The 27,842-nt window shown below is 39.6% G+C and overlaps 1 protein-coding gene across 3 annotated transcripts in view; it reads left to right on the top strand.

Annotated features, from left to right (window-relative positions):
* The window catches only part of GRIK2 (glutamate ionotropic receptor kainate type subunit 2), a 611,732-nt gene that overhangs the window by 386,099 nt on the left and 197,791 nt on the right, over positions 1 to 27,842 (top strand). For all 3 annotated transcript variants that reach the window (XM_048844922.2, XM_075126599.1, XM_048844923.2), the window contains exon 12: positions 26,593 to 26,816. In XM_048844922.2, the coding sequence (XP_048700879.1) occupies positions 26,593 to 26,816 (224 nt within the window). The remainder of the gene's footprint in view (positions 1 to 26,592; positions 26,817 to 27,842) is intronic.

The following is a 27,842-nucleotide window of genomic DNA, read 5'->3' on the forward strand; positions in this document are numbered from 1 at the left end:
AGTCCATTAATCCAATCCAATGTTTTAACATGCTGGCAAGAATACTGTGGGAGACCATATCGAAAGCTTTGCTGAAGTCAAGATGTATCACATCCACCGCTTTCCCCATATCCACAGAACCAGTTATCTCATCATAGAAGGCAATCAGGTTGGTCAGGCATGACATGCCCTTGGTGAATCCATGTTGACTGTTCCTGATCACCTTCCCCTCCTCCAAATGCTTCACAATGGATTCCTTGAGGACCTGCTCCATGATTTTTCCAGGGACTGAGATGAGGCTCCCAGTGGCCGCCGTTTGCTGCTCCACGCAAATGGGGGCTGCGGGAAGCGATGGCCAGCACATCCTCAGATTCTCCTTCCCTTTTTTAAAAGATGGGCTCTATATTTGCCTTTTTCCAATTGTCCGGGACCTACCCTAATCACCACGCATCTTCAAAGATAATAGCCAATGGCTCTATAATCACATCAGCCAACTCCTTCAGCACCCTCAGATGCATTAGATCCCGCCCATGGACTTGTGCACGTCCAGCTTTTCTAAATAGTTCTTAACCAGCTCACCTCCTCCCCATGCTGCGCTGCCAGTGCAGCAGTCTGGGAGCTGACCTTATCTACGAAGACCGAAGCAAAAAAAGAGTTGAGTACTTCAGCTTTTTCTACATCATCTGTCACTGGGTTACCTCCCCCATTCAATAAAGGTCCCACACTTTCCGTGACCTTCTTGTTGCTAACATGCCTGTAGAAACCCTTTTTGTTACTGTTCACATCCCTTGCTAGCTGCAACTCCAATTGTGCTTTGGCCTTCCTGATTACACCCCTTGCATTCTCAAGCAATATCTTTATACTCCTCCCTAATTATCTGTCCAAGTGTGCACTTCTTGTAAGCTTCCTTTTTGTTTTTAAGCTTATCGAAGATTTCTCTGTTAAGCCAAGCTGGCTGCCTGCCATATTTGCTATTCTTTCTGCACATTGGGATGGTTTGTTCCTATGCCCTCAATAAGGCTTCTTTAAAATACAGCCAGCTCCCCTGGACTCCTTTCCCCCTCATATGAGCATCCCAGGGAATCCTGCCCATCAGTTCCCTGAGGAAATCAAAGTCTGCTTTTCTGAAGTCCAGAGTCCGTATTCTGCTGCTCTCCTTTCTTCCTTTTGTCAGGATCCTGAACTCAACCATCTCATGGTCACTGCAGCCTAGGTTGGCACCCATTTCCACTTCTCCTACCAATTTTTCCCTGTTTTTGAGCAGCAGGTCAAGAGGAGCATGGCTCCTAGTTGGTTCCTCCAGCACTTGCACCAGGAAGTTGTCACCAACACTCTCCAAAAACTTCCAGGAGTGTCTGTGCACTGCTGTATTGTTGTCCCAGCAGATGTCAGGGTGATTGAAGTCCCTCAGGAGTACCAGGGCCTGTGATCTGGAAACTTCTGTTAGTTGTCCAAAGAAAGTCTCATCTACCTCATCTTCCTGGTCTGGTGGTCTATAGCAGATGCCCACCACAACATCACTCTTGTTGCTCTCGACTCTAAACTTAACCCAAAGACTCTCAACAGGCTTTTCTCCAGTTTTGTACTGGAGCTCTGAGCAGTCATACTGCTCTCTTACATACTGTGCAACTCCTCCACTTTTTCTCCCCTACTTGTCCTTCCTGAACAGTTTAAATCCATTAGTGACAATGCTCCAGACATGAGAGTTCTCACCAAGTCTCTGTTGTTCCAGTCACATCATAGATCCTTGACTGTGCCAAGACTTCCAGTTCTTCCTGCTTGTTTCCCAGGCTTCTTGTGTTCGTTTACAGGCACCTAAGATAACTAACTGATTGCCATACATTCTCAGTATGAACCAGGAGGCCTCTCCTGTTGCACCCTTCTCCTTGTGTTTCCTCCCGGTATCCCACTTCCCCACTTACTTCAGGGCTTAGGTCACCATCCCCCAGCGAATCTAGTTTAAAGCTTTCTTACTCAGTAAGCAAGCCTGGCTGTGAAGATGCTCTCCCTTCTATTCTTTAGGCAAATCCTATCTCTTCCTAGCAATCCTTCCTGGAAACACATACCATGGTTGAAAAATACAAAGCCTTCTCTCCAACACCACCCTCGTAACCACGCATTTACCTCCACAATTTGATGGTCTCTACCTGGGCGTTTTCCTTCAACAGGAAGATGGATGAGAACACAACTTGCGCTTCAAACTCCTTTACCCTTCTTCCCAGAGCCAGGCAGTCTGTAGTGACCCGCTCAAGGTCATTTTTGGCTGTATCATTGTTGCCCACATGGAGAAGCAGGAAGGGGTAGCAGTCCAAGGGCTTGATCAGTCTCGGCAGACACTCAGTCACATCCTGAATTCTAGCTCCAGGCAAGCAGCACTCTTCTCTAGTTTCCCGGTCTGGACGACACATGGATGATTCCATCCCCCTTAGGAGGGAGTCTCTGACCACCACCATCCATCTTCTCCTTTTGAGAGCAGTGATTGTGGAACCTCCATCCTTAGGACAATGCATCCCATGCCTTCCGGTCGATGATGTCTCCCTCTGATCACTCTTCCAAACCATCCTCTGCCATAGTACCTGTGCAGACAGCCTGAAATGGTTTCTTACCTTTACCAGCACACAACAGTTTGCCAGCAGGTTTCACAGATACTTGATGTCAGTAGAGTACTGGTGAGAGTCTAGAATCTTGGGTTCCAGACTCTGGAAGGGAATATGCTCAGACTGTTCTACCCATTCCCCAAAAGCTTTACCCCTTCTGCCCTGTCCCAATCCTGTCTGTTCCCTGCCCCTGGCTTCTTGTGCCATCCCCAGTCTCCAAATCAGAGGCATCACATGTCAGTCCCAATCTCCTTCCCAGCAAGTCTAGTCTCATTCCTCTGGGCTCCCAGTCACAGTGTTCCTTTGCCACTCCTAGTTTCACTCTCCATTCTCAGCTCTCCATCATATCCCCAACTTTTTTGTCCTCGGTCTCCTTGCCCATCAAGTCCTTCTCCCGCTCCTTCCCAGCTCCTCATCTAATCTGTCTTTCCCCCCCACCTTGGCCTCCAACCACACAAACACCCCCATGTAACCTGTGTCCACTGATTCTGTCCAAATCTGTGTCCCAGTCTCCTTGTCTGATCTCAGTGGCTCTCCTTCCTGCATGGCTCCTCTTCTTTATCTCTTTGCACAACTAGTCCTAGTGCCCTCTGCAAGCTCAAGCTCCTCATCTTCCCCACCCCCAATGGTTCTCAGCCCCAGTTTAATTGCCCAGCTTGCCCTCATCTCCTATTCCCCACCCCGAGTCCTCATCCGATCTCCATTTCCCCCACACCTACTGACTCACAGTCCCCACCCCAGTTCTTAGTCCCAGTCTGCTTCCTTGGCCAGTTTATCCTCCTCCCCAGACCCAGTCCTATCTTCCCCACTTCCATTCCCAGTCTCTTTCTCCTCCCTCCCCCTGCCAGCCTTCAGTCCCAATTTCTGCCCCATCCATGTCCCATTCTATAGCCACTGCCCACCCCCAGCACAGGTCCTCTCTGCATTTGAATCAGGCATTCCCCAGGCATGTCCCCACTTCATTCTCCTCCACCATGTCTGGGTCAATCAGGAAGTTATTGAGGGAACAGGACAGACCAGCTACCTGATTCCTTTTGGTTGCTTGAAACCATACCCAGCATAGCCCAGAGCAACACAGAGATGCAATTTCAAGGAAAGTTATGCTCAGCCCTGGGTTGAGGCATACTCAGTTCTGACAGAATGTTTGGGGAATTTATCTGCAAATATATAAGTACTCTCTACTAAGCATTGTGAATTGCAGATTTTCAAAGGCTTGTATCTTGGCCAAATTTGGGATTTTCATGGGTATGGCAAAAGACACATCTCTGACACAAGCTCTCAAGCCCATGCTGTAAAACATGGGAGCGCAAGAGCTTCTCAAAGAAAAGGTCACCAGAAATTTTTAACATAGTTAAAAAATCCCTCTATTTTTCCTTTAGTCTCATTCTCAAATATCTGAAGCTTTTTGACTGAAATTAAATATATATAACAGCCTAAGGCAGACACCTCAGGCATTTTGACAGCACGGTTACATATATTCTTTCTGGATAGTAAAATTATCTAGCCTTTTTAAAAGTCTATCTATAATATTCAACAGTGTGACCTGCACCAGTGATTTTTTACATATTAACTATGCAGTGTATGGAGACCTATGTCCCTTGATCAATTTGTTCTACAACCCCTCATTCTTGTATTTTGGGATAACGGGAAAGAATTAATCAACTTTTGGTGTATCCATCATAAGCTTTAATATAGTGGTCATGAAATAAATAAATAATATCTAGCTCTAATGTAGTACATTATAAAAGAGGGCAGTATCAGTGTGCCCATTTTACAGATGGGGAAAATGAGGAACAGAGAGATTAAATAAATTCTCCAAGGACACCCAGCAGGCCAGGGTCTCATTTGTCCACAGGTACAAAAGAATTACTGTGAATCACAGTGATTTTCTGTTTGAAATAGTGTAGAGGACAGCTGGCATATTGGATATTGTTGTGTTGGTTACTTTTTGCAAATGCTGACTTTTTAATGGCAACTGCTGTTCCTCAGTCAACTTCCCTCAAATACTTTTCTTGTCCAGGGTAGTTTTTGCCATTTCTTGCCATATTTAAGTCCTATTATACTATCTTTTTAGTCCTACCTTCTTAGTTTCAGGCTGGGGTTTCCACTCTTGATGCAAAACTTTCTCAAGATGGCTAGAACCTCTGCCCTCACTGGAGTCTGGAACACTCCAGAGGAGTTAAACTCCAAAGCGTGTATCAATAATTCTAACCCATTATGCCATAGTTGAGAAGTGGTTTTCAGTCCATCAATATACATTAAGAATTAATGTGCTCCTCTGGTGCCATGTGCATTCAGTTGCTAAAACAATCCATTTTTATACCATGCCAAAGGTCAAATAACTATAACCAATTGTTTCGTCTACGAATAACACAATCCAGGTTCTTCCTCTGTTTAAAAAAACACCTTTTTTTCCACCTTGTAAAAAGTATGGATAATTCTGTGTTATGTAGGTGGCATGATTTGGTCATTCCAAGAACCTTTGTGGTTTTCGTGTTACTCCATAAACTGCTTCCTAAAATAACTTTCCTGTTACCCACTCTGTAACACATCTAAAGGTATTTTTGTTTTGTTTTGTTAAAATCAGTCTGATTATTCTGACATGGCCCTTAAATTTTTGATAACTTCCCGCAGTATCCTAGAATATTTTCCCAATTATAAATGGTTTGTACAAGACTCAGTTCTCCCACCACTGCAATGCAGCTTCATCTGGGCTGGACTATGGCAGTTTATATAACTGAACACAGCAGGTTAGATCAAGAACATATTTAATTAAAACTATAGGCAAAGATTAAATAGGCTGAATGTAATTACCCTTATTGGAATTTGGCCAGGCCGCTGGGTCTAGAGTGCTAATACCCATTCTGTTGCCAAAAAAAAAAAAAAATTAAAAATTACCAGTGCTCCACACTTTGATTTTTAAATCTCATTCCAAAGATGACACTTGTAACCACACACAGCTGCTGGGAAAATGTGGGCCCATTGGTGTTTGACTGATTCAGAGGGAAGAGTGCCACCAAATCTATTATCTGCATCATCCAAGGTTTTCCTTGGCAATCTCCCTTCCAATTACTGACCTTGCTCATTTTGGGAGATGGGACAGGATCACACCTTAAGAAACATTTTAAAACAGATAATATGAAATATTTTACCTTGCCATGTATAATTAATTTCCCACTTAGCGCTACAGATAATTATTGAGGTAACTAGTCTTTCAGTATTGAAAAGAATATAAAAAGTCATTTAAATACTATAGCTTTTTGTAAGCCCAAAACACTGAATTAAATATGTTGTAAGTTTTAATATTTTTAATTATTAGCACAGAATGTTGTAGTTTTTTAAAAAAAAAATAAGAATAGCACTGATAGTTATGACAAGGGTAAAAGGTACATATACTTTCGATAAAAGAGTGGCATTTTTCTTCTGTTTATCATCCCTGTTAGCAGACGTTAGAACCCTGTGCAAAGGTGCTGAAGTTGTTCTGACTCAGCATGGCAAATGTAGTTTGATTCCACTCAAGATATAAGGGAGGTGAAAGTGGCTCTCTAGATTGAGGGAATCAAACACAGGAGGGATATCCTAGAGACAGCAAGCTATAGGCTAGGGTGACCAGAGTGTGAAAAATCAGGATGTGGCAATAGGCACCCATATAAGACAAAAGCCCCAAATATCGGGACTGTCCCTATAAACTTGGGACATCTGGTCACCCTACTCGAGGCGTAAGCCTAGGCTGAGCTCTATGGTGGTGCTTGTGAGATGACAGTGAAGCGAAACCACAGGAAGGCAGGGTGGTTGGGCACTAACTTCATTTCTGGTGACCTGGTTAGGATGATGAGCTTGATTCACATTTCTCTCTGTGACCCTGCACACTGGCTACACTTGCACAAAAGGGTTGCAGAGCAGCCACATGAGTCCCCAGGGGATTGTCTTTGGTCCAAGAGATCCTCTGCAGAGAGAGTACCACTCCATCCTTTTCTGTATCTCAGTCCAGGGATGGAATCTAAAGGCAGAAGAGGGAAAGGTGAAAAGAATTCATATGGCCTCTCTATTCACTGCTGCAATGATCTATAAGGGGCTATTATAGCAGGGGCCACAAGTTCAGACAGTCCTCATGGGTGTTCTAGCAAGCATTGGAGCTTGGCATCTGTGCAGTGATGAATTCTGCCCTGTGCATTCTGTAGAACTCAGTATATTCACACTTCCAGTCTTCATGTCTTATTCTGGCCTTATTTATCCTATTTTTGCTGTTATCTGTAAGTAATCAGCTTTTGATTCCTTTGTGTGTTCGCAATGCAAAACAATCAGTAAACAAACTAGTTTAGGCTTGCATCATATGTTTGTACAATCTAAGAGACAGTACTGCTAATCTTATTCCACTAGTGAAAGCCCAGTTTTTGCTATATGTACATGCAAAATAGAAATAAAATTACAGGGCTGCAATTCTTTTTTGTACAGAAAGCAGTATAGAAAATTGTGGAAGGAAATGACTTATAGTTCTTGTTCACAGAAATGCATGACCTGCATTCCTTTTGTTTAATGCATTGAAGTTCACCTAAATTATGGTAGATTTAGAGCATAAGCAGTTGTAAAAGATATACTGTTGCAAGCTAAGCATAACAAATCCATATAGAATTCCTGTAAATTATTGCTGTCTCTTTGAGCCGTACGAAGAAGATGACATATTGAAGTGAGGAAGAGCAGTTGAATTGTGAAACACACTTTTATGCAAAATGTACATTTATGCCTAGTTGTAATATATTTTCATGTTTTTACAGTGATGGGTGGGAGACATACCCATTTAATAACCAAAAGGAAAGAAGACCTCCTAGTATTCTAATAGTTTTTTTTTTTCCAGAAAGGAAATTGTTTTGCTGTATAAATTGAAACTCATTCTCTCATATCTCACATAGGCCTGAGCCCAAGTGTGTCTGAACAGTGGTTGACAGAAAATGGTTAGTCTGTAGTCATGACCACTACACCACAAACACTGAAGGCAAATGCTGTAGGCATTCCAACTATTAGAGCCTGATTGAGGTATCTATCAGCCCAAATTCTTGTCAGTTATAGGTGTAGAGGAAACCTGGATTCTTAGTGTCTAGGGACAAATTGCAACCTGGATTCTTAGTGTCTAGGGCTATAGCTTCCCCGTCAGGCCAATCCCTGTTCAATGCACCTCTTCTCCCAAGTGTGACTCTCCCTCAGGATCAGATACTACCATTCTCTCCTGCCTTCCAACATAGTTCCTGTAACTTAGTTCTACCCCCAAAGTAATTTAATTGGTCAAAGAGGGAAGACTTCTCTGTCTGTCGGAGTGTCAGTCTCTGATTTTCACGAAAGTTGCTTCAGCTCGTCCCCTTCAGCTCGTCCCCTGCTGGAGAGAAATGGCCTTTTCTGTGTTCTTTACAATATTTTATTTGGACAGCATGATTTTTTGCCTTTTTCCAAATAACCAACTGTTTGATGTGGCATTTTAATTCTCAAGATGAACTTTAATTTTATGGCCATAATATAGTCCTATATTCTGAGCTTGCACATTGAGCTGCATAGGCATTCTGTAGTGTGGCTTAGCTCTGGCATAGCCCACTGGTATGTGTTGTGCAGGTCCTTTGGTACATGATCCACAGAGAATGTGAGTCTGTTGCCATCACCAGTTACAGAACTTAGTTCTTTACCTTGAGCTGTAGAGGCACATGTATTCAGCTCTAGAGGGCCCTGGTTTTATCCCCACTATCAGTGAACAAGGCCCACTTATGAGACAATTAACAACAGGGCTTACAGAGTTATATGTTGTGCTGGGACCAGGCTGAAGGTCTTTGGACTAAATTTTGAAGTGCTTAATCGATCCAAGCTCCTGCTGAATTTCAGTTTGGGTTTGACTCAGTTGGAGTTTGTTAAGCACAAAAAAAAAATGGCCCTTTGGATTTGCATTTTTATTTTTATTGTGGAGGTTTATGCTTAAAAACGTGTTTCTCCTTGTGTTTTCAATACTTGAATAGTGCCTAAGGCTTTGGTAAGTGCTTTATTAAATTTAAATGCGAGAACAAAATTTTGTCAAATGAGTAGTGCCTTACATGTACTGTAGGGATAGCAGAAATAAATTAGCACTTGGTAAATAAAATCACTGCCAGCACTTCCTTTTAGATTTGTGCCAACATCTTGTTGGTAATAAAATATGTGCTGTATTATATAGCAAATAACTGGAAATATTTTTGCAATGCATGTAAACAGTTGTGCATTGTGTAATGCCATAAAATAACATATACTACAAAAAGGTTTCTTTTTTTTTTCTCTGTTTAAGGAACTCTGTCAAAAGAAATATTAAAAAGCCATATTTTCCTTTGCAACTGAAAGCTTATACAAATTGAATGTAATATTATGCTGTAATATCATTATGATCTGTAAATCTTTGAGCATATTCCAGGCAGTAAAAGGCATTGTGTTTTTATCATATTTGTTGTTTTTAATTTAAGCCTCAACTGATGGAATTAAAAGGTTGCATGGGTATCAGCTTGGGGGTGTGTGTAAATTTCTTGCCTTCATGGTGGCTGAGAGAACCATGAATATGTGACTTGAGAAGAAAAAGAACTAAAACAAAAATTTTAAAACCTCCTGATTTGGGGGGCTTAACTCATGATTTATAGAGATTGGGGTGGGAAATACTGAAAGCATCTCAGATTCTTTTGGTTCTTAATGGTTGGGGCCTTTCTAATTTATAGCCAAGAATATTCAAAGAATTAGCTATGGAGCTCTTTAAAGCATTAATGATATTTTGTAATAAAACTTGGAATACTGCGCTAACTGGCAGGGGGAAAGCAAATGTGTGAATATTTAAAAAGTGTAAAAGAGATGACTTGGGAAACTATAGAACATTTACTCTGATTTCAATCCAGGGCAAAATCATGAAAAGGCTCCTAAGGGATATATTCAGTAAAGAATTAAAAGATGAGAACATAATTAATGTCTGTATGTGAAATGGGATTTGTCAAAAAAACCCAACAACACTTGACATAATTTTCTGATGAGATCAAAGTTAAAGGTAATTGTGTCAACATAATACACTTACATTTCTGTAAGGCTTACACTTGACATTCTGATTTTAAAAGTTAGCACTATACAAACTCATTATACAAACTCATTTTACCTTGTATTAAATGGATTATAAGTTTATTAAGTGATAGATCATAAAAAGTAATTGTAACTTGGGAATTGTCATCATATGAGAGGAGTTCCTAGTGAGTTTCTGCAGTGATCTGGTTTTGGCCCAATGCTATTCAATATCTTTATCAGGATCTGGAAGAAAATGTAAAATAATTACTGGTAGATTTGTAGATGACGCAAAAATTGGTGGAGTGATAAATAATGACGGGGAGGTCGATCACACAAACCAATCTGGTAAGGCAGGCACATTTGAATAACATAAATTTTAACACTGCTAAATGCAAGGTCAGAAGATAAGAACAAAGAACTTAGGTCATGCTTTAAAAATGGGGTATTGTATCCTATAAAGCAGTGACTCTAAAATGGCCTTGAGGTCATGATAGATAACCAGATGAACATGATCTCGCAGGGAGATGCTGTAGCTAAGAGAGGAATTTAAGTTCTTAGATGTATAATTAGCGGACTGTCAAATAGAAAAAGGATGGTGATATTATCTCTGTATACAACATTAGTGAGACCATTAATATGCAATTCTGCGGTTCACACTTCAAAAAGGATGTCGACAGATTAAAAAGGGTTCAGAAAAGAGCTATAATAATGTTTTGAGATCTGGAAAACATGCCTTTTAGTGAGAGACTAAAGAAGATTAGTTTATTAAGTTTACTGAAGAGAAAGTTAAGAGATAATATGATCACAGTCTACAGGTACCTACATGGGAAAGAGATTTCTAATAGTAGATGGTTCTTTAATGCCTCAGGGGGAAAAAAAGGCATAATGAGATCCAATGGTGGGGAGCTGAAGTGAGCCAAATTCAGACTAAACATAAGGAACGATCTTTTAAGAGTGAGGGTAATTACCCATGGGAACAATTTACCTAGGGATCTGGTGGATTTTCCATTACTGGAAGCCTTTAAATCAAGGCCTTTCTAAAAGGTATACTGTAGCTGAAACAGAAGTTATGGGCTCTTGTTTGTGAAATTATTGTGCGAGGTTCTCAAGCCTGTGATATGCCAGATGTCAGAATTAGATGATCATGATGTTCCCTCTGGCCTTACAATCTATGCATCTTATTTTAAAAATAGTTTTTAATTTATGAATAAAGTAGTCAGTTGTCTGCAATAAAAATTGTTGTTGATAATTTACAGGGGTAAAAATGACTTTTAGATGCAGTGGGGTTCCAGCATGTAAAGGAGATCCGTTCATTTCCCCCGCCCCCTCAAATAAACCTACCTTATACTAATATTACTTGTCCACCTTTCCCATAACTATTAACACATCTAAAAGGCATTAGTGGATATATTGATATTTACTTTAATTGTACACTTTTTCATTATATGAAAATTAGGGTTTGGAGTGAGAATGAGCAAAAGTCAGATCTGTTTTATTTTTCTCATTTTCTTGGTAATTGAATTTACATAAGTACTTATGTTTTTTTTTTTAAATGGAAAAATACTTTACTGCAATATCTACTTTATAAGCATCTGATTATGGGGTATTGTATCCTATAAAGCCTTGAAAGTACACTTATTTTTGTTAGTCCATCCCTTCTTATGCTTGGGGTAAGCAAGTTGTCAACTGCCCACGCACCCTGCAAGGGTGCTTCTACACTTCCCTCCTCTGTATTCTCCCTCTTCCAGGACCTTTAACACAGAGTCCACATACTTGCTTATCCATTCATCACCTTTATAGGGGTCTGGAATTGTTTAAGAAAAATAAATTCAAAAGTAAAACTCAAAGTCCCCAAAATCTGTCCCTGGGAATGGCTCTTACCTCAGAGCCTGGGTGTGTGAAACGGTTCCTTCACAAAGTCTTTTTATCAATTCTTAGGAGGTGACCTGCTTTGGGACTTCGCATGCAGCTCCTCTCCTCAGACCTGATATCTTTGCAGACTTCCCAGAGTCACCTCCCTCACTCCCTCTGCTCTCTCACGCTTAGGAATCCTGTTTTCTTAAACCATCAGAATAACCCTCTGTGGAAAACTCTGCTGGAGTGAAATCATAAGGAATACGGCTGAGATTTTATTAAGAAGGTTTGGTATAGTTCATAGTCATCCATCTTAATGCTAAGAGTAGTTTCTTGGTCCACTGCTTGTGGTCCCTTAACATTCAATCTGAGAAACACTTGATTAAAATGGGGTTAGTACAAAATGCCTGGCTGAAATAGTAGCTTAATAAATCAACAGCCAGAAACTTCTTGGTTATTTTGAAGGAATAAGCAATGCTATATAAGCTGTTAAATAATGTAATGCATCAGTCCCCATATTTTACGCTTCCTTTCAAAAACGGAATATGGAGTTCTAAAGAAGGAGCTTCTCTCAAACAGCTGGTTGATGAATAAACCAAAAGGTAAATTTCAGTTGTGTAATGATACAGCTCACTTACCAACCTATGGGATTGTTACCTTTTAATTTGTAACTGCAGCTGTAAGATCCAGTCAGCACCAGGACCACTGAATAAGAATGCACCAGAACAGTAGTCAGATTTACTTAGATGGATTGATGATAGCACAAACTATGAGGTAAATTAACAAATTATCTGTGTAGATCTCCTGATACTCTGAGTAATAGTTTTTTCCAGGTAAACATCCAGGCCATAAAAAACAAAGGGAAAAATAAGATGTTGGAAATCACCTCTAAACACCACTGTGCAGATGGAGAGGAAGAATAGCAATTGCATTGAAAAGCCATGATCTGAATGATTCCAAATTATTACTTTCAGTCAGGTTGAACTCATACCATCATTGTTTTTGTTTGAATAATGGCATACAATACAATTATTGGCTCTCATGTTGACAGTCTGCTTTAATTGAAGCCTGGCAGTGTTTTATAGCTTATGGTAGGTACTATTAGGAGATAAAGCAAGACCTTCATTTAAACAATGCGTTTTAAAGGCTTGAAGTGAGTACAGATCATTGATTTCCAGAGCTTTGTGGGACTGACCATTGCTATGACCTAAGAGGGTATCCGAAGAAGTCAAGGATCTATTCATTGTCAGCAGGTTCCACTGAAAGTATTTATATTTCTGAAAACTATCTGGCTTGCAATGATAGTTTCAGATCAGAACAAATACACGTTGAGAATCTAAGCACCAGTTAAAAATGGTTTTGTAAATTCAGTTCATATGTATTGAAAATTGTCAGCAGGCTTACTTTTGTATTAGTAAAGTAACAGCTGCTAAAGCAGCAGCTGAATGTGCTACAGTTAGCTTTTAATTTCTTCTTAATTGCTATAAGTCAGGCCCTCACAAGGGGGAAGCTTTGTGTTATCTAAACTCAATTGCCTACTTTGCCTACCCACTTTGGACTTTATGGGGTGCTACTACATTTGGCAAACATAGTAAGAAGGCATGCTTGTTATGGCAATGTGTGAATCTTAAAGCTGCAGACACACTTTTTGTTTGTATATGTCTTGCATACAGAAACAAAACTATATGAAAATAACTGACTAAAATCTAGTGAAAAATCTAGTGAAAGCTGACCCTCTGCCTTTAATTTACCATGCTGTGCTAACGTAATAGCAGAACTCTTGGACCAATCTCAAATATGCTATGATGCCAAGGAAAATCAGGGTGGATGCAGTCTTGAAAGCAAACTAAAAAGCTTAAATACCCAAATCATAGACACTGAAATCCAGCTCTTTGCAGATGCCTAATGCAAAACTTATACACCACTCAAATCCTCAAGGTAGGATTTTAGTGGGATTAAAGTGGTACATAGCCTTCCACTGTTTTTTTGCATAGAGATAAATTTCACCCTAACAAAATATAGGCCAAATTTTGCTCTCAGGTAACTAATAAGATCTGTGTGGTTGTAAGGCTGTAAATAAGAGCAGAAGTTGGCTATGTGGGACCTACTCAACTTTACTCTGCATATTATGTATTCATCTACATTGGTGCAAAGTAAATGTAAAAAGTTACCAAATAATGCTCTTGGCACTCACTGTTCACTGGTGCTATGCTGGGAAGCAGGTCCTGAGTGTTTAAATTTAAAAATTACCTTACTATAGAAAGGACTGAAAATTCATTTTTCCTTAACATATTTCAGAAGTCCTGAGTTCAGGATTCTATTTTACCTTCCAACAGTGATCAGCATGAAAGTGTTTAAAGTGTCATTACTGTTGAAGGGGAAAAACTTAAAATCCTGACATCTTAATCCAAACCTTCTGATTTTGTGCAGTCTAATTAATACATATCCATTTGTGAACATACTGTTACTAAAACTATAACTGCTTTTACAAACCCTAAATTGTATTGGTTTGGATAAGATGAAACCCAGATTAGAACTGACAAGGTTATGGAAGACAAAAGCCAATGACCATCTAGTTTGCTGACTGTGGAGGTGAGACCAAATCTTTCATCCCAGCAGCTTCTCCTCCTCAAAACTTGGTGGTTCTTATAAAGTGAAACACATCTCAACCACTTTAGTTTTGCAAACCAAAATCTTACCAAGAAGGTTTTACCAAACCACACCCAAAAAGTAGCCACCTCACCCCATCACCAAATAATGTGTCTATAAATTATTCAGTATTCTTAAAACACAGTTCATTACATGGATAACATGACAGCTGCTCAGAGAGGCTTGTTACAGTGTTAGTTTTCAACATAAGGTACCAGTAATAACATATGACCCATGTTTTGGCCTATACACTGCTCTTGATTTAGAAGTGAAATGTTTATTAATGTCAAGTCGAGCTGCATGCATGGACTGAAGGCAGTATAATTTAATATCTTGTGTGCTGGGAGCTTGTATGCCAAATTTCAACCTAGTGCAAGCTGAAGAATGATTATCCTCATTTTCCCCCTGACCCTCACTTTGTGAAAAAGAGAGGATCAAAGTCAGTAATAACCCAGTATGGTATGTGTCTAATTAAAATATAAAGAAGAAGGAAGGGAGGCTCTGCCAATAGGATAAATCCTGCCCTCGCTATGATGTCTCTGAAAGATCCCTATAGCTCCCACATAGCAGCAGGAGCTACAGAAGAGAGAAATGTTTCTGCAGCTAGGATCAGGGAGACTGGAGGTAGGGTTCTAGCACAGCATGACAGAGGGAGGATCAAGCAACCCCAACCTTGAAAGTCCTGCTTAGTGAAAGATCAATCATACACCAGCAGCACACACGCTCACTGTGCTCGGACAATAGGGGGAATGAGTAGATACCCATGCCCCACCTCAGAGTTAGGGGGTGAGGGGTGGAGAGGTCTAGCACCCATCCAGAATATCTCAGTACCTGGAAAAAAACAGGTGAGGAAAGATGTCAGGGTTAGATGTGATTGGTTTAATTGACCCTGGAAAATAGTCACCTAGGCTTTGGCGAACTCCCCTCCTTCCTGCTGCAGGCAGGACATTTCTGACTTTCTCTCTTCACTCCTGGATTGAAGGACCACATAGATGGAGAAGAAGATGGAGGCCCTGCCTGGGCCAGCATCTTTCCTTTTGAAAGGAGGGGACCACACTGAGAAGGGTTTAGGGGTGTGAGGGAGGATGGCCAGACACTGCTTTCTGTTTCCTCTCCCCTCCTAGTAATCCTGTACTTCAAAATCCCAACATGAGGGAGATAAACCAGCACCATCTTGCCTCAGTGGATTTGAATGTGTGTGAAGGGAAAGGATGGCTGTGGGAATCAGAGGAACATCAGAGCCCAGGTGGCCAGTTTACAGAGTCAGAGTACACATCATGCTACTTGATGCCCCACACACCAGGGGTATCCCTAAAGGATGAGACATGTTGTGGGAGCAGGTTTGAAGCACTTATCTACCTCACTTGCAAATCTTTGGAGAAAGATGGCCAGCGGTGTTTGATCCTGCCCTGTGTCCTTTTCAAGTATCTTGATTATATCATTGGCCTGCCCTGTTCTATTAAAATAAGAGCACTTTTGAGTGGCAGAGTGATGATAACTAGCAAAATAAATCCCTGGTTTACTTTGGAAATGCTTAACATCCTTTATATAAAAACACTTAACATCCTTTAGGAAATGCTTTCCCAATGTTCCCTTAAAGTGATACAATTCTCAATTTACACTGGTACAATTGTATTCCTTTGGGCTCCCCACCCACATACACACACCGAAGCAAAACTGGCCATATTTATTGTTTCTGTTACTCCACTGAATCAATGGCACTACAGTGAGGTGAACTTGGCCCTTGGCTCTGTTCAGTTTGTAATTTTTCTTTTTAAAGAAAACAGCTGCTGAAGAGTTCATTGACTGTAGTGGAGATACTTTTCAGAGTAGCAGCCGTGTTAGTCTGTATTCGCAAAAAGAAAAGGAGTATTTGTGGCACCTTAGCGACTAACCAATTTATTTGAGCGTAAGCTTTCATGAGCTACAGCTCACTTCATCGGATGCAACTGTACCTTATTTTTAATTCATAAAACACCATTCTCCACAGGTAAAATATCAGCATTATTATATTTTTCCTTGGTCACTCTAGGCTTTGAATCTTTTTTCCTTTTCCTACATTGCATCTTCATTGTGTTGGGCTCTAATGTAAAGTTATTGGGACAAAGTCAATAGACTCAGTGGGTTTTCACAAGAGTTGAATTTGGCCTATCCTTCTCTCAGCTGCTTTTTCTTTTTTTTTTGTTTTTTGGCCTATAATTTATAATATGAGAACTTTGTACTCCTGAAAGCAGAAGGGTAACAGCACTGACTAAAACCAGCCCTAATTCAAGTTTCCATTCATAGCTTGACCAATGCACCTCAATTCCAGCTTGCAAGCCCCCTGCTATTCGAATCATTTGTCTGTCTTGAAAAGAAGCTGCTGCAGTAATTGTGTCAAATTATATGGTGGTTTTGTGATAGGACAAGGCAATTGGCTGAGTCCACAACATTCATTTTTACTTGTGATTTAAGGCAGGCTTTAAACTTAGGCCTATTGTGCCACCTTATCTTCTTAGGTTAGTTTGTCATGCATTGTAAAGTGTTCCAGCCTAGGATGGCAGGGTTCTCTGACTGACATTATGAACATTTTTAACATCCAAATTGCTATAACATTCAAAATGATGCCACTATAGCGAGACATTCTAATGAAGTTGAACATACTCATTAAAATGTTGCTATGAACTAAAAAAAAAACCAATTAAATTTTTATCCTTACTCCTTTCAGGATTATCATAGTGTGTTTTCCTGCCTATAGTTGGTTCCTTATCTTTGTTCCTACATATTTAATGCTTTTGACATGCTTTAATATTAACTTTAAAAAAGAAAGATGGAGTAGAAATAATGTTTAAAATATTTGTCATATTGTATCAAAAATCCCTAAAACAGTAGGTAATTGATTGGATGTACCAGAGAAGCTATAGATGTTCACTGAGTGAGTGCAGGAATGTTTTTCTAAGTTCCAAACCCCTGCATCTTTTATAATTTCAGCTGGCTGCTTTTCTCTGTAAGTGAAAGACTTACGCAATACATTGTACTATGAGATGCTGATCTGAGGTTACACAGCACTTTAGAGAATTTAGGCAGTTTCTGTAAAAATGATCATTATATTAAAAATCCAGTGCTGTCTCAGGATTAGAAACTGTGTCCCTCGTTCTAATGTTTTCTCTCTGACTCAGCGCTGAACCAGTGCCACAGTATGGTATTAGGTGGAACTGTGCTATGGGAGGTCTTTTGAATAAGACAAAAAATAAAGATCCTGATCACTGTTATAAATAGCTTGAAGTCATTTTCTAGTCCTAATGCTTTTTTCTCAAGAATAGAACATTGTACTCCCATTCCTGTCCAAATTACAGTGCAGATAATTAAATTCTGTTTATCTGAATTCTCACTAAAGTTTTACCTGAATATGGTATCCTCCTTCAGATTACATTCCAAACCATTACATAGTGTTGTTGTATACTAATCAACAGCTGCTGTCACTTTGCACCACAGAGGTGATAGTGGTGGTTAATATGAACTCTGTGTGTCTGTTGTATTTTGTATTGCAGTTTAAATTTGTAAAACACTTTAATATATTTTACACAGTGACGTCTCCCCTACATTGAAATATTGCCCCAAGTCATTTATATCAGCATCAGAAAATCACTGATTTAAAAGGAAATTGACCCTCCAGTAGGTATGATAGGCACAATTTTGTAGCTATTGTACTTTAAAATGATATCACAATGTAGAATCTCCATGTATTAAAAGTACATTAGGGAGATTTTTTTTAAATCCTCATGTTTTGATCACAGGGGGAAAAATATCCCTATTGCAGGATACCTCTCATAAGAATGGCATACTGCATCAGGCCAAAGGTCCATCTAGCCCAGTATCCTGTCTTCCGACAGTGGCCAATTCCAGGTGCCCCAGATGGAATGAACAGAACATGTAATCATCAAGTAATCGATCTCTGGTTGCCCATTCCCAGCTTCTGGCAAACAGAGGCTAGGGACACCATCACTGCCCATCCTGGCTAATACTTATAGATGGATCTATCCTCCTATGTAGTTCTTTTTTTAAAATTTGGCCTTCACAACATCCTCTGGCAAAAAGTTCCACAGGTTAGTTGTGCATTGTGTGAAGAAATACTTCCTTCTGTTTGTTTGTGCTCTCAGCTGTAGAGCACTTGCAATACATCAAGTTTTGGAACAGATTCTGGCTCTGTGTTTCCAATGGTGTTCTCCATCTGTGATACTATGGGCAACAGCCAGTGCAATGCCTATCAGCTGGGAAGGGAGCAAGCTTTGGTGGGGGAGGAGTGCCTATGTTTAGCACAAAGCCAATATGACTGCCACCATCTTGGCCAGCAAATCAGAGATTGAAGTTGGGACCTCCTGAGCTAAAAGCATGAACTAAAGAGGAGAGGCTCCCCCACTAGAGCGGTAACACTCAGCCTCTGCAGCTTGGCCACCGAAAGGGACCTGTAATGCACACGCGCGGCAGTGGGTTACACCTGCACAGTGTGGTGACATCACCATGCACAGGCCATGCCCATTGCTGATGGCAGGTCTCTATTGTTGGTTCTGCCACTGTAATCTTCAATCTGGAACAGCCTGCATTTGCTGCTTCCTTTGCTGCATTCCACAACAATTGAAAGGGTTTGCAAGTGAGCAGGAAGTAAATGAGACCAAAAAATAGGGACACAAACTGGTGTTCTACATTTCACTCATTTGGTGCTCATTTTGATAGGTTGTGTCACACACTACCAGGTTTGAAAGTTGGGAGGTATGGGTTGCAGTCATTAGGAACATAGGTACGTCTAATCATAGAATCACACGACTAGAAGGGACCTCGAGAGGTCATCTAGTCCAGTCCCCTACATTCATGGCAGGTTAATTATCTAGAACATTCCCAACAGGTGTTTGTCTAACCTGCTCTTAAAAATCTGCAATGATTGAGATTCCACAATCTCCCTAGGAAATTTATTCCAGTGCTTAACCACCCTGACAGGAAGGAAATTTTTCCTAATGTCCAACCAAAACCTACTTTGCTGCAATTTAAGCCCATTGCTTCTTGTCCTATCCTCAGAGGTTAAGAAAAACAATTTTTCTTCCTCCTCCTTGTAACAACCTTTTACATACTTGAAAACTGTTATCATGTCCCCTCTCAGTCTCCTCTTTTCCAGACTAAACAAATCCAGTTTTTTCAATTTTCCCTCATAGGTCATGTTTTCTAGACCTTTAATTGTTTTTGTTGCTCTTCTCTGGACTCTCTCCCATTTGTCCACATCCTTCCTGAAATGTGGCACCCAGAAATGGACACAATGTTCCAGCTGAGGCATAATCAGAAAGGAGTAGAGCAGAATAATTATTTCTCGTGTCTTGCTTACAACACTCCTGCTAATACATCCCAGAATGATGTTCGCTTTTTTGAAACAGAGTTACACTGTTGACTCATATTTAGCTTGTGGTCCACTATGACCCCCAGATCCCTTTCTATAGTATTCCTTCCTAGGCAGTCATTTCCCGTTTTGTATGTGTACAACTGATTGTTCCTTCCTAAGTGGAGTACTTTGCATTTGTCCTTATTTAATTTTATCCTATTTACTTCAGACCATTTCTCCAGTTTGTCCAGGTCATTTTGAATTTTAATCCTATTCACCAAAGCACTTGCAACCACTCCCAGCTTGATATCATCCACAAATTTTATAAGTGTTCTCTGTATGCCATTATCTAAATCACTGATGAATAGTTCCAGAATGATCCCTGCGGGACCCCACTCATTATGCCCTTCCAGCATGAACGTGAACCGCTGATAACTACTCTCTGGGAATGGTTTTCCAAAGAGTTTTGCACCCACCTTATAGTCCATCTAGGTTGCATTTCCCTAGTTTGTTTATGAGAAGGTCACCCTGTCAAAGAAAACTATCAGGTTGGTTTGACATGATTTGTTTTTGACAAATCCATGCTAACTGTTACTTATCACCTTATTATCTTCTAGATGTTTGCAAATTGATTGCTTAATTATTTGCTCCAGTATCTTTCTGGGTAGAGAAGTTAAGCTGACTGGTCTGTAATTTCCTGGGTTGTCCTTATTTCCCTTTTTATAGATGGGCACTATTTGTGCCCTTTTCCAGTCTTCTGGAATCTCTCCCATCTTCCATGACTTCTCAAAGATAATCACTAATGGCTCAGATATCTCCTCAGTCAACTCCTTACGTATTCTAGGATGCATTTCATCAGGCCCTGGTGACTTGAGGGCATCTGATTTGTCCAAGTAATTTTTAACTTGTTCTTTCCCTATTTTAGCCTCTTCTGTTCCTGCCTCATTTTCACTGGCATTCACTATGTTGGACATCCAATCACCACCAGACTTCTTGGTGAAATTCAAAACAAAGAAGTCATTAAGCACTTCTACCATTTCCACATTTTCTGTTGTTATTTCCCACCCCACATTGAGTAATGGGCCTACCATGTCCTTGGTCTTTCTCTTACTTCTAACGTATTTGTAGAATGTTTTCCTGTTACCCTGTATGTCTCTGGCTAGTTTGATCTCATTTTGTGCCTTGGCCTTTCTGAAGTTGTCCCTAGATACTTGTGTTATTTGTTTATATTCATCCTTTGTAATGTGACCTAGTTTCCACTTTTTCTAGGACTTCTTTTTTTTTTTTTTTTAAGATTATTGAAGATTTCCTGGTTAAGCCAGGGTGGTCTCTTGCCATACTTCCTATATTTCCTACTCAGTAATATAGTTTCCTCTTGTGCCCTTAATAATGTCTCTTTGAAAAACTGCCAACTGTCTTCTATTATTTTTCCCCTCAAACTTGCTTCCCATAGGACCTTACCTACCAGCTCCCTGAGTTTGCTAAAGTCTGCCTTCTTGAAATCCATTGTCTTTATTTTGCACAAAATACCATATATCTATGCAAGTGTTTGAGCAGTGATTTTTGTTGTTCAAAACTAAGAATCAAAATAACATTAAAAATTACCTTTGTCAGTTATAAGTGAATTTAGTGCTTGAGAAAAATCATTTTATCCATAGAACAGATACAGATAGGTGCTGGAAATGCAAACTTTGAACAGCCTCGTGAGTGTGTCTTAAATAATTTCCTTTCAGGTAAAGGTTAAGGATGGGAGCTCAATTCAGTATCTAAGGCTTGCCATCTGCAGCTACTAACAAAGATGCCATTTTGTGTAAGTTGTGATGCCCACGGAAGTCATTTGTAATTTTGTTTAAAAATTGCTAGCAGGATATTGTCGTTAAGGGAAGGGGATGCATGTTTTCAAACTGGTGTATGGGGATTCAGTCACATGAACCCATGAACTATATGTCCATTACTAGATGATAATGATATTGCTTATACCAATAACGTCAATAATATTGCAGAAAAGGCAGAAGTGTTCAATAAATATTTCTGTTCTATAACATATAATATAATCTCATTTTCTGCTGATGAAAACACTCTTCCCTGTCCGCTAGTATCTGTGGAGGATGTTAAACAGAAGCTACTAAAGCTAGACATTTTAAAAATTAGCAGCAAGATAACTTGAATCCAAGATTTTTGAAAGAGCTGGCTGAGGATCTTGCTGGACTGTTATTGTTGATTTATTTTCAATAAATCTTGGAGCACTCGGTAAGTTCCAGGAGACTGGAAGAAAGCTAATGTTGTGCCAATTTTTCAAAAGTTTAAACAGGATGACACGGGTGATTATACGCCTGTCAGCCTGACATTGATCCCCAACAAGATAATGGAGATGCCAATATGGGACTCAATAAAGACTTAAATTAGGGTAGTGTAATTAATGCAAATCAATATGGGTGTATAGAAAATTAAAGTAAATTGATATCTTTTTTTGATGAAATTGCAAGTTTTATTGATAAAGGTATTAACTTTTTTATCAATGACCTGGAAGAAAACATAAAACAGTCATTGATAAAGATTGCAGATGACACAAAGGTTGGGGGTATGGTCAATAAAAACAAAGACAGGACACTCATACAAAGTAATTTGGATTGCTTAGTAAATTGGGTGCAAGCAAACAATATGTGTTTTAATATGGCTAAATGTAAATGTAGACATCTAGATTCAAAGAATATAGGCCATACTTACAGGATGTGGGTCTCTATCCTGGAAAGCAGTTGGTCTGAAAAGGATTTGGGTGTCCTGGTAGATAATCGGCTGAACAGGAGCTCCCAGTATGATGCTGTGGCCAAAAGAGCTAATGCAATCTGGGGATGCACAAATAGGGGAATCACAAATAGGAAGAGAGAGGTTATTTTACCTCTATATTTGGGGCACTGGTGGAACCGCTGCTGGAATACTGTGTCCAGTTCTGGTGTCCACAATTCAAGAAGGATGTTGATAAATTGGGGAGGGTTCAGAGAAGAGTCTCAAGAATGATTAAAGGATTAGAAAACGTGCCTTAACACAATTGAGTTCTTTAAGTCTATCTATTTAGCTGGGGCCTTTTCCCACTGCAGATCTCTTTCCCTGTGGTGAGGGAAGGCTCCAGCTGCAAGGAGCTGGTAGAGCCTTTCCCGCTGCCTCCCAGCTGCTAGAGTCTTTCCCCATAGTGTGGAAAGGTTTCAGCAGCAGGATGCTGCATTGCTAAAAATAGCAATGGGGAGACAGAGCTTGGGTGAGTAAAGAGCCATCAGGTGTGTCTTTACTCTACTCACCTAAGCCCAATGCTTCGCCACTCACACTGCTGTTTATATTCCTGTTAAGGGGACTGTGCAGGTACCTACGCTACAAGCCACTGAATGAAGCATGCAGTATCTTGAGAGTCTTTTAGCTTAATCATTGTACCCTACCTGGTAAAATGAACAACTCTGGGCTTGAATCATCATGTATCTTTACAATATCAATTACAGTGTTTACACATGCAGACTCCGTTGTTGATTTTAGAAGATATGCAACAGTATCTCACGTCGAGGACCATGACATTAATACTGCTGGATCAGTTGTGTGTGGTGTGTTGAGCACAATAGTTAGACTGACACCAAGGACTTCTGACAATGGCATTTTTTATTAAGATGAAACCCCAAATAACTCTCTCCCCACAAATAACTCACTGTGGAGATTTTCATAAAGATGGGGAAAATAGCCAACATACCAATTTCATCCCTATTGTAATTCCATTCACATGAGTAGAATTATACTGGGATGAACTCTCTCTCTCTATATATATATTCTGTAGTTTGGTTTGATTTGGTGTTTTTCAATAAGATGATGATTCAGTACTGTGAAATTAAAACAAATTCTACACAATCTAGAAGCCACAGTTATGGGTGCAGTGTAAGTACCTGAATAGACTGGAACAGACATGTTATAGCTATCGGGTTCTCATTTACAGATGACATAAGCATATATCTCCTTCATATTGTATTGTGAATTTGTCCTATTATGTTTTGATGCATGAATTGTACAGGGACAAATAAAGCTGAAGAAGGTTTTATAAGCTATTATGTATTCTTCCAAGATATTTAGACTCAGTAAAGCAGCATCAGCATCCAAATGTGTATTTATTTATTTATTTATTAAACTAAGGTAATGTTTTATATTGTGGTTTCTTACCTTAAATATAATATTTATTACAACCACTTTAATATTTAGAATATAAACCATAAATTAGTATCCTATATATGAACTCTTAATGGGGGTGAGGAGTAGCAGAGCTCTAACCATCCAATATAGTGAAATACAGTATGTAGCTAATTGCCTAGTTCAGTATAAATTCTTTTTCCTAAAGCCTGGGACATTTGTTTTTTTTAATGTCGCAACTTGGCTCGTGGGAATCTTTTGCATGAGAAGATGGTAGTTGCGTCCTTTCTCATAACTTTTGCGCAACTTTAGGAACAGGGCTTCTAAGGGAGGAAAAGCGTGTGGGAATGGCCTACTAACATGAACAGACAGGGCCCCAGATGAGAATATATTTCTCTCAAACACTGGTGTGGTTCCTGAATTTCAGTTCTAGCCAATACATGAGCTTCCCTGGCCAAGAAGAGTGTGTGATTCACAGGCACTTGGTGTAGCACTCTGTGACCCCCTCTAGTGATAGCTGGGCCACAAATTGAGGTGAGTGAACCTTCTACACCTTTTGCTATCAGGAGCATGAGTGCTGGAACAATTTTTATAGTGGGGATGCTGAGAGCTGTTGAACCAAACTGTAAACACTGTGTATAGTGGAAACCACTTCAAGTCAGGGTGTGCTACTGCACCCCCAGAATCCCTAGTTCAAACACCTATGAACTGGAGGCTCATGTTTTAAGATCGTGAAGTCCTAGGTTCAAACCCCATTGCCAACGACCCACCCAGTGCCCTGTGTTATAGAGCCATGGGGGGGCGGTATCTCCTCAGAGTCTATAACAGCTACCCTCAGCCTTTGATACTTATTACCACAAGAATTAATGGCTGCCTGGTGATGCCACAGTTTATTTTTTGTATTTCAGTAAAAAGCTGCAGCTGTAGCCTTTAATCCAAATGAGTTATATAGTCTTTCTGTATCATCCAGGGGGCATTAGTAAAAAGTGGCCCAAAAATACTGATATTTACCTCTTACGATGCAACATTAGTATGCTATGGCCTGATTAATACCTTTGAGAATGAGAATTGAGAATTGAGAGCATTCAGCACCTTGCAATACTGAGCTCTTAGTAAATAACTTGCACAATGTTATCTGAGTTTTGCACAAATAACAAACATACTTATGGAGTAAATTCAGTGACATCATAAATATGCATAGGAACAGTGAAATACAGTACACAGATTATAGAACTTCATGAAATGGTATGCAGCAAGCACAAAGTAATCCACAACTGAGAAAAATGTTATGATGGCTGAAGCATATAGAAACATAAAATGTATGCGATTTTTGGCTATATACACAATACAAACTGAGAAAAATATATTAATCTATACCACATCGCTGGAAATAAACTGTACATCAACGGTATTATTTAGGCTTAGGACAGGCATTTTAAAAATAACATGCTATTGTCACAATAGTTATTCCATCTCTCTTTCATTACATCTCTCTCAATCTCTATAACTGGTCATAGAATCTGGCTAATCTGCACCTTCTTAACTTGCATACTTTGTAATCATCCCCCAAAATTGCGAGTCTTTCATCAGCCATCAATACAGATTTGAATAGTCAGTGCTGTAGTTAGATTGCATGTTACTTTGATGTCTTTATTTTTACAAAATACAGTATATTTACTAAGTATTAGAGGGTAGCCATGTTAGTCTGTATCCACAAAAACAACAAGGAGTCCGGTAGCACCTTAAAGACTAACAGATTTATTTGGGTATAAGCTGTTGTGGTTAAAAAAAAACCACTTCTTTGCTCATGCCCAAATAAATCTGTTAGTCTTTTCGGTGCCACCGGATTCTTCATTGTTTTTTAGTATATTTACTAGTTTGCTATGCATTTTTGACATAATTAAAACTGAATGGCAGCCGACAAAATACTTTTTGTGAAGTGTGGGGGTTTTTTTGTTTTTGTTTTGTGTTTAAGTGTTCACTTACTCATGGGTCACAAAATTCAGTAATTTACAATGAGGTCACCTAGTCATTCATGCAAATTAGTAAGGATATAGCTACATAGCTAGAAATTGTTCCCCATGGTTGTTTTGCAGGTGCAGCATATATGAGAACTGTTAATTGTCACAGTAAAACTGTTCTGTACATTTTCTATTTCCATCAAAATATCCTTCTGCTAAAATAAACACAAGCAGCCTTCTCCCTCCCTACTCCCAGTTCCTCCACCCACCCACACACAAAGCTATTTAAAAGTTTTGGGGTAAGATTGTGATATCATTCGGTATGTTGCTTGTATCTTAGTGTATAAAGATTCTCATTGAAGTTAATTGGTTTACTCCTGGAAGAAGATGCAAGTAAGGGAATCAGAATCTGGCTCTAAATGTATGATCTGGTTCTATCATTTCTTTGGAGCTAAACTAGTATAATGGAATGGTGAATCATTCACTATGGGCCCCATTGAAGTTAATTGGAGTTTTCCCACTGACTTCAGCAGATCCAGGATTTCACCCTATATCTATAGAATTACTACTTGAAAAGCATTCATGTTCACGTCTGGTTCTTAAGTTTATTACTATTTTTTTTAAATAGCACATTTAAGAATTTATAAAGTAGAGATATGAAGTGACACTCAAAGCCAAATGGAGTTTTAAGAGAGAGATTGGAAAGAGCTAAGACACAGGTCCTCTGAAGGATATTGTATTTTGCCTCCTTTCCCTTCCACTTCTGTAATATCTCTAAATACTGCTGTGTTAATTCAGAAACACTCAGTGAAAGAGAACCAGAATTAATCATCTTCCTTACTAGAGGAAGAGGGTAGCTTTAAATTTAATCTTAATAGGTACCGGGACAGACCTCCTCAAGTGTAAAGTCAGTGTTTTGTTTAATTTGATTGCCTGCTTCTGCCTGCTGCTTCTGACTTACGGCCTGTTTCTCTTCTCTTTATATTTTTGTCAACAGAAAGCTGACCTTGCAGTTGCACCACTGGCTATTACCTATGTTCGAGAGAAGGTCATCGACTTTTCCAAGCCCTTTATGACTCTCGGAATAAGTATTTTGTACCGCAAGCCCAATGGTACAAACCCGGGCGTCTTCTCCTTCCTGAATCCTCTCTCCCCTGATATCTGGATGTATATTCTGCTGGCTTACTTGGGTGTCAGTTGTGTGCTCTTTGTCATAGCCAGGTAACATGAAAACTTTTGTGATTTTTTGGCAATTATTATCTTCTTTTTCTTACTAATAATTGTCAAAAGTCACAATTTTTTTATTACTTTCTTACTCTTATTTTTCACTGTGTGGTGTATAGTGGAATAATTAATTAGGGCTCTCACTGTTGATTAGAATGTAGTACACTGCCATGCTAAGCCTCCAGCATGCTGTTTATGTCACTAAACTACCAGAATGCCAGGTACCTCTCCCCTTTTATTTTCAAACTGAAAGACATTAACAATCCCTGTGAATATTTTTTTTCTTCACTCCCATGTGTTTCTGTTCAGATAGAAAATGATGATTGTATTGTGTTGGCCTGACATGGTGTGGCATTGAAGGAAAATACCCCAAGTTAAGCACTTAACTGCCCACAGCAAGATCTGTCCTTAGATGTTCAAATTGGGCTCATAATATCTTTTAAATATAAAAATTGTTAGCTCACTCAAGGTTCCTTGGCTTCTCGGGATTAAAACAACTGAATAGTTTATTTAAAATCTTGTACAGGTAAATGCACTGAGATAAAATATCTAATTTAAAATGCCAGTCTGGGATGTATTTGGAGCCATGCTTAGCTGGGCTTGTTAGGGTCAAGGGCCTCAAAGCTGCAATTATGAAATCATAAAGCAATCCAATACGTATTGCTTTCTTGCTCTTTAATTGCGTTATTGCCCATTTTCTTCAGTACAGTGTTTCTCCTCTGTTAATCTTACAGGCACTGGTAACAGCTCTGGGAGATGGGCAGACACGGTGACACTGCCATGCCATTTTCCCCCCATGGGCATCCCATAACTCTGATAGGAATTTTTTTATTATTGTATTTTACCTTTTCATTGTAAAGTAATTGGAATTGACCCCAAATGCTTGCAGAACTGTAACCTTGCACTCACTTTGTAACTGTGACTCGTGCTGTGACTGCAAAAAATTGCAAAGCATTAGAGAAACCAGTAAATCCCACTTTCCTTGGATTGTTGCTGTAACATCACTTGCACCATTCCACGATA

The sequence above is a fragment of the Caretta caretta genome, chromosome 3, assembly GCF_965140235.1.
Source record: "Caretta caretta isolate rCarCar2 chromosome 3, rCarCar1.hap1, whole genome shotgun sequence".
In the NCBI taxonomy this organism is placed as follows: Eukaryota; Metazoa; Chordata; order Testudines; family Cheloniidae; genus Caretta; species Caretta caretta.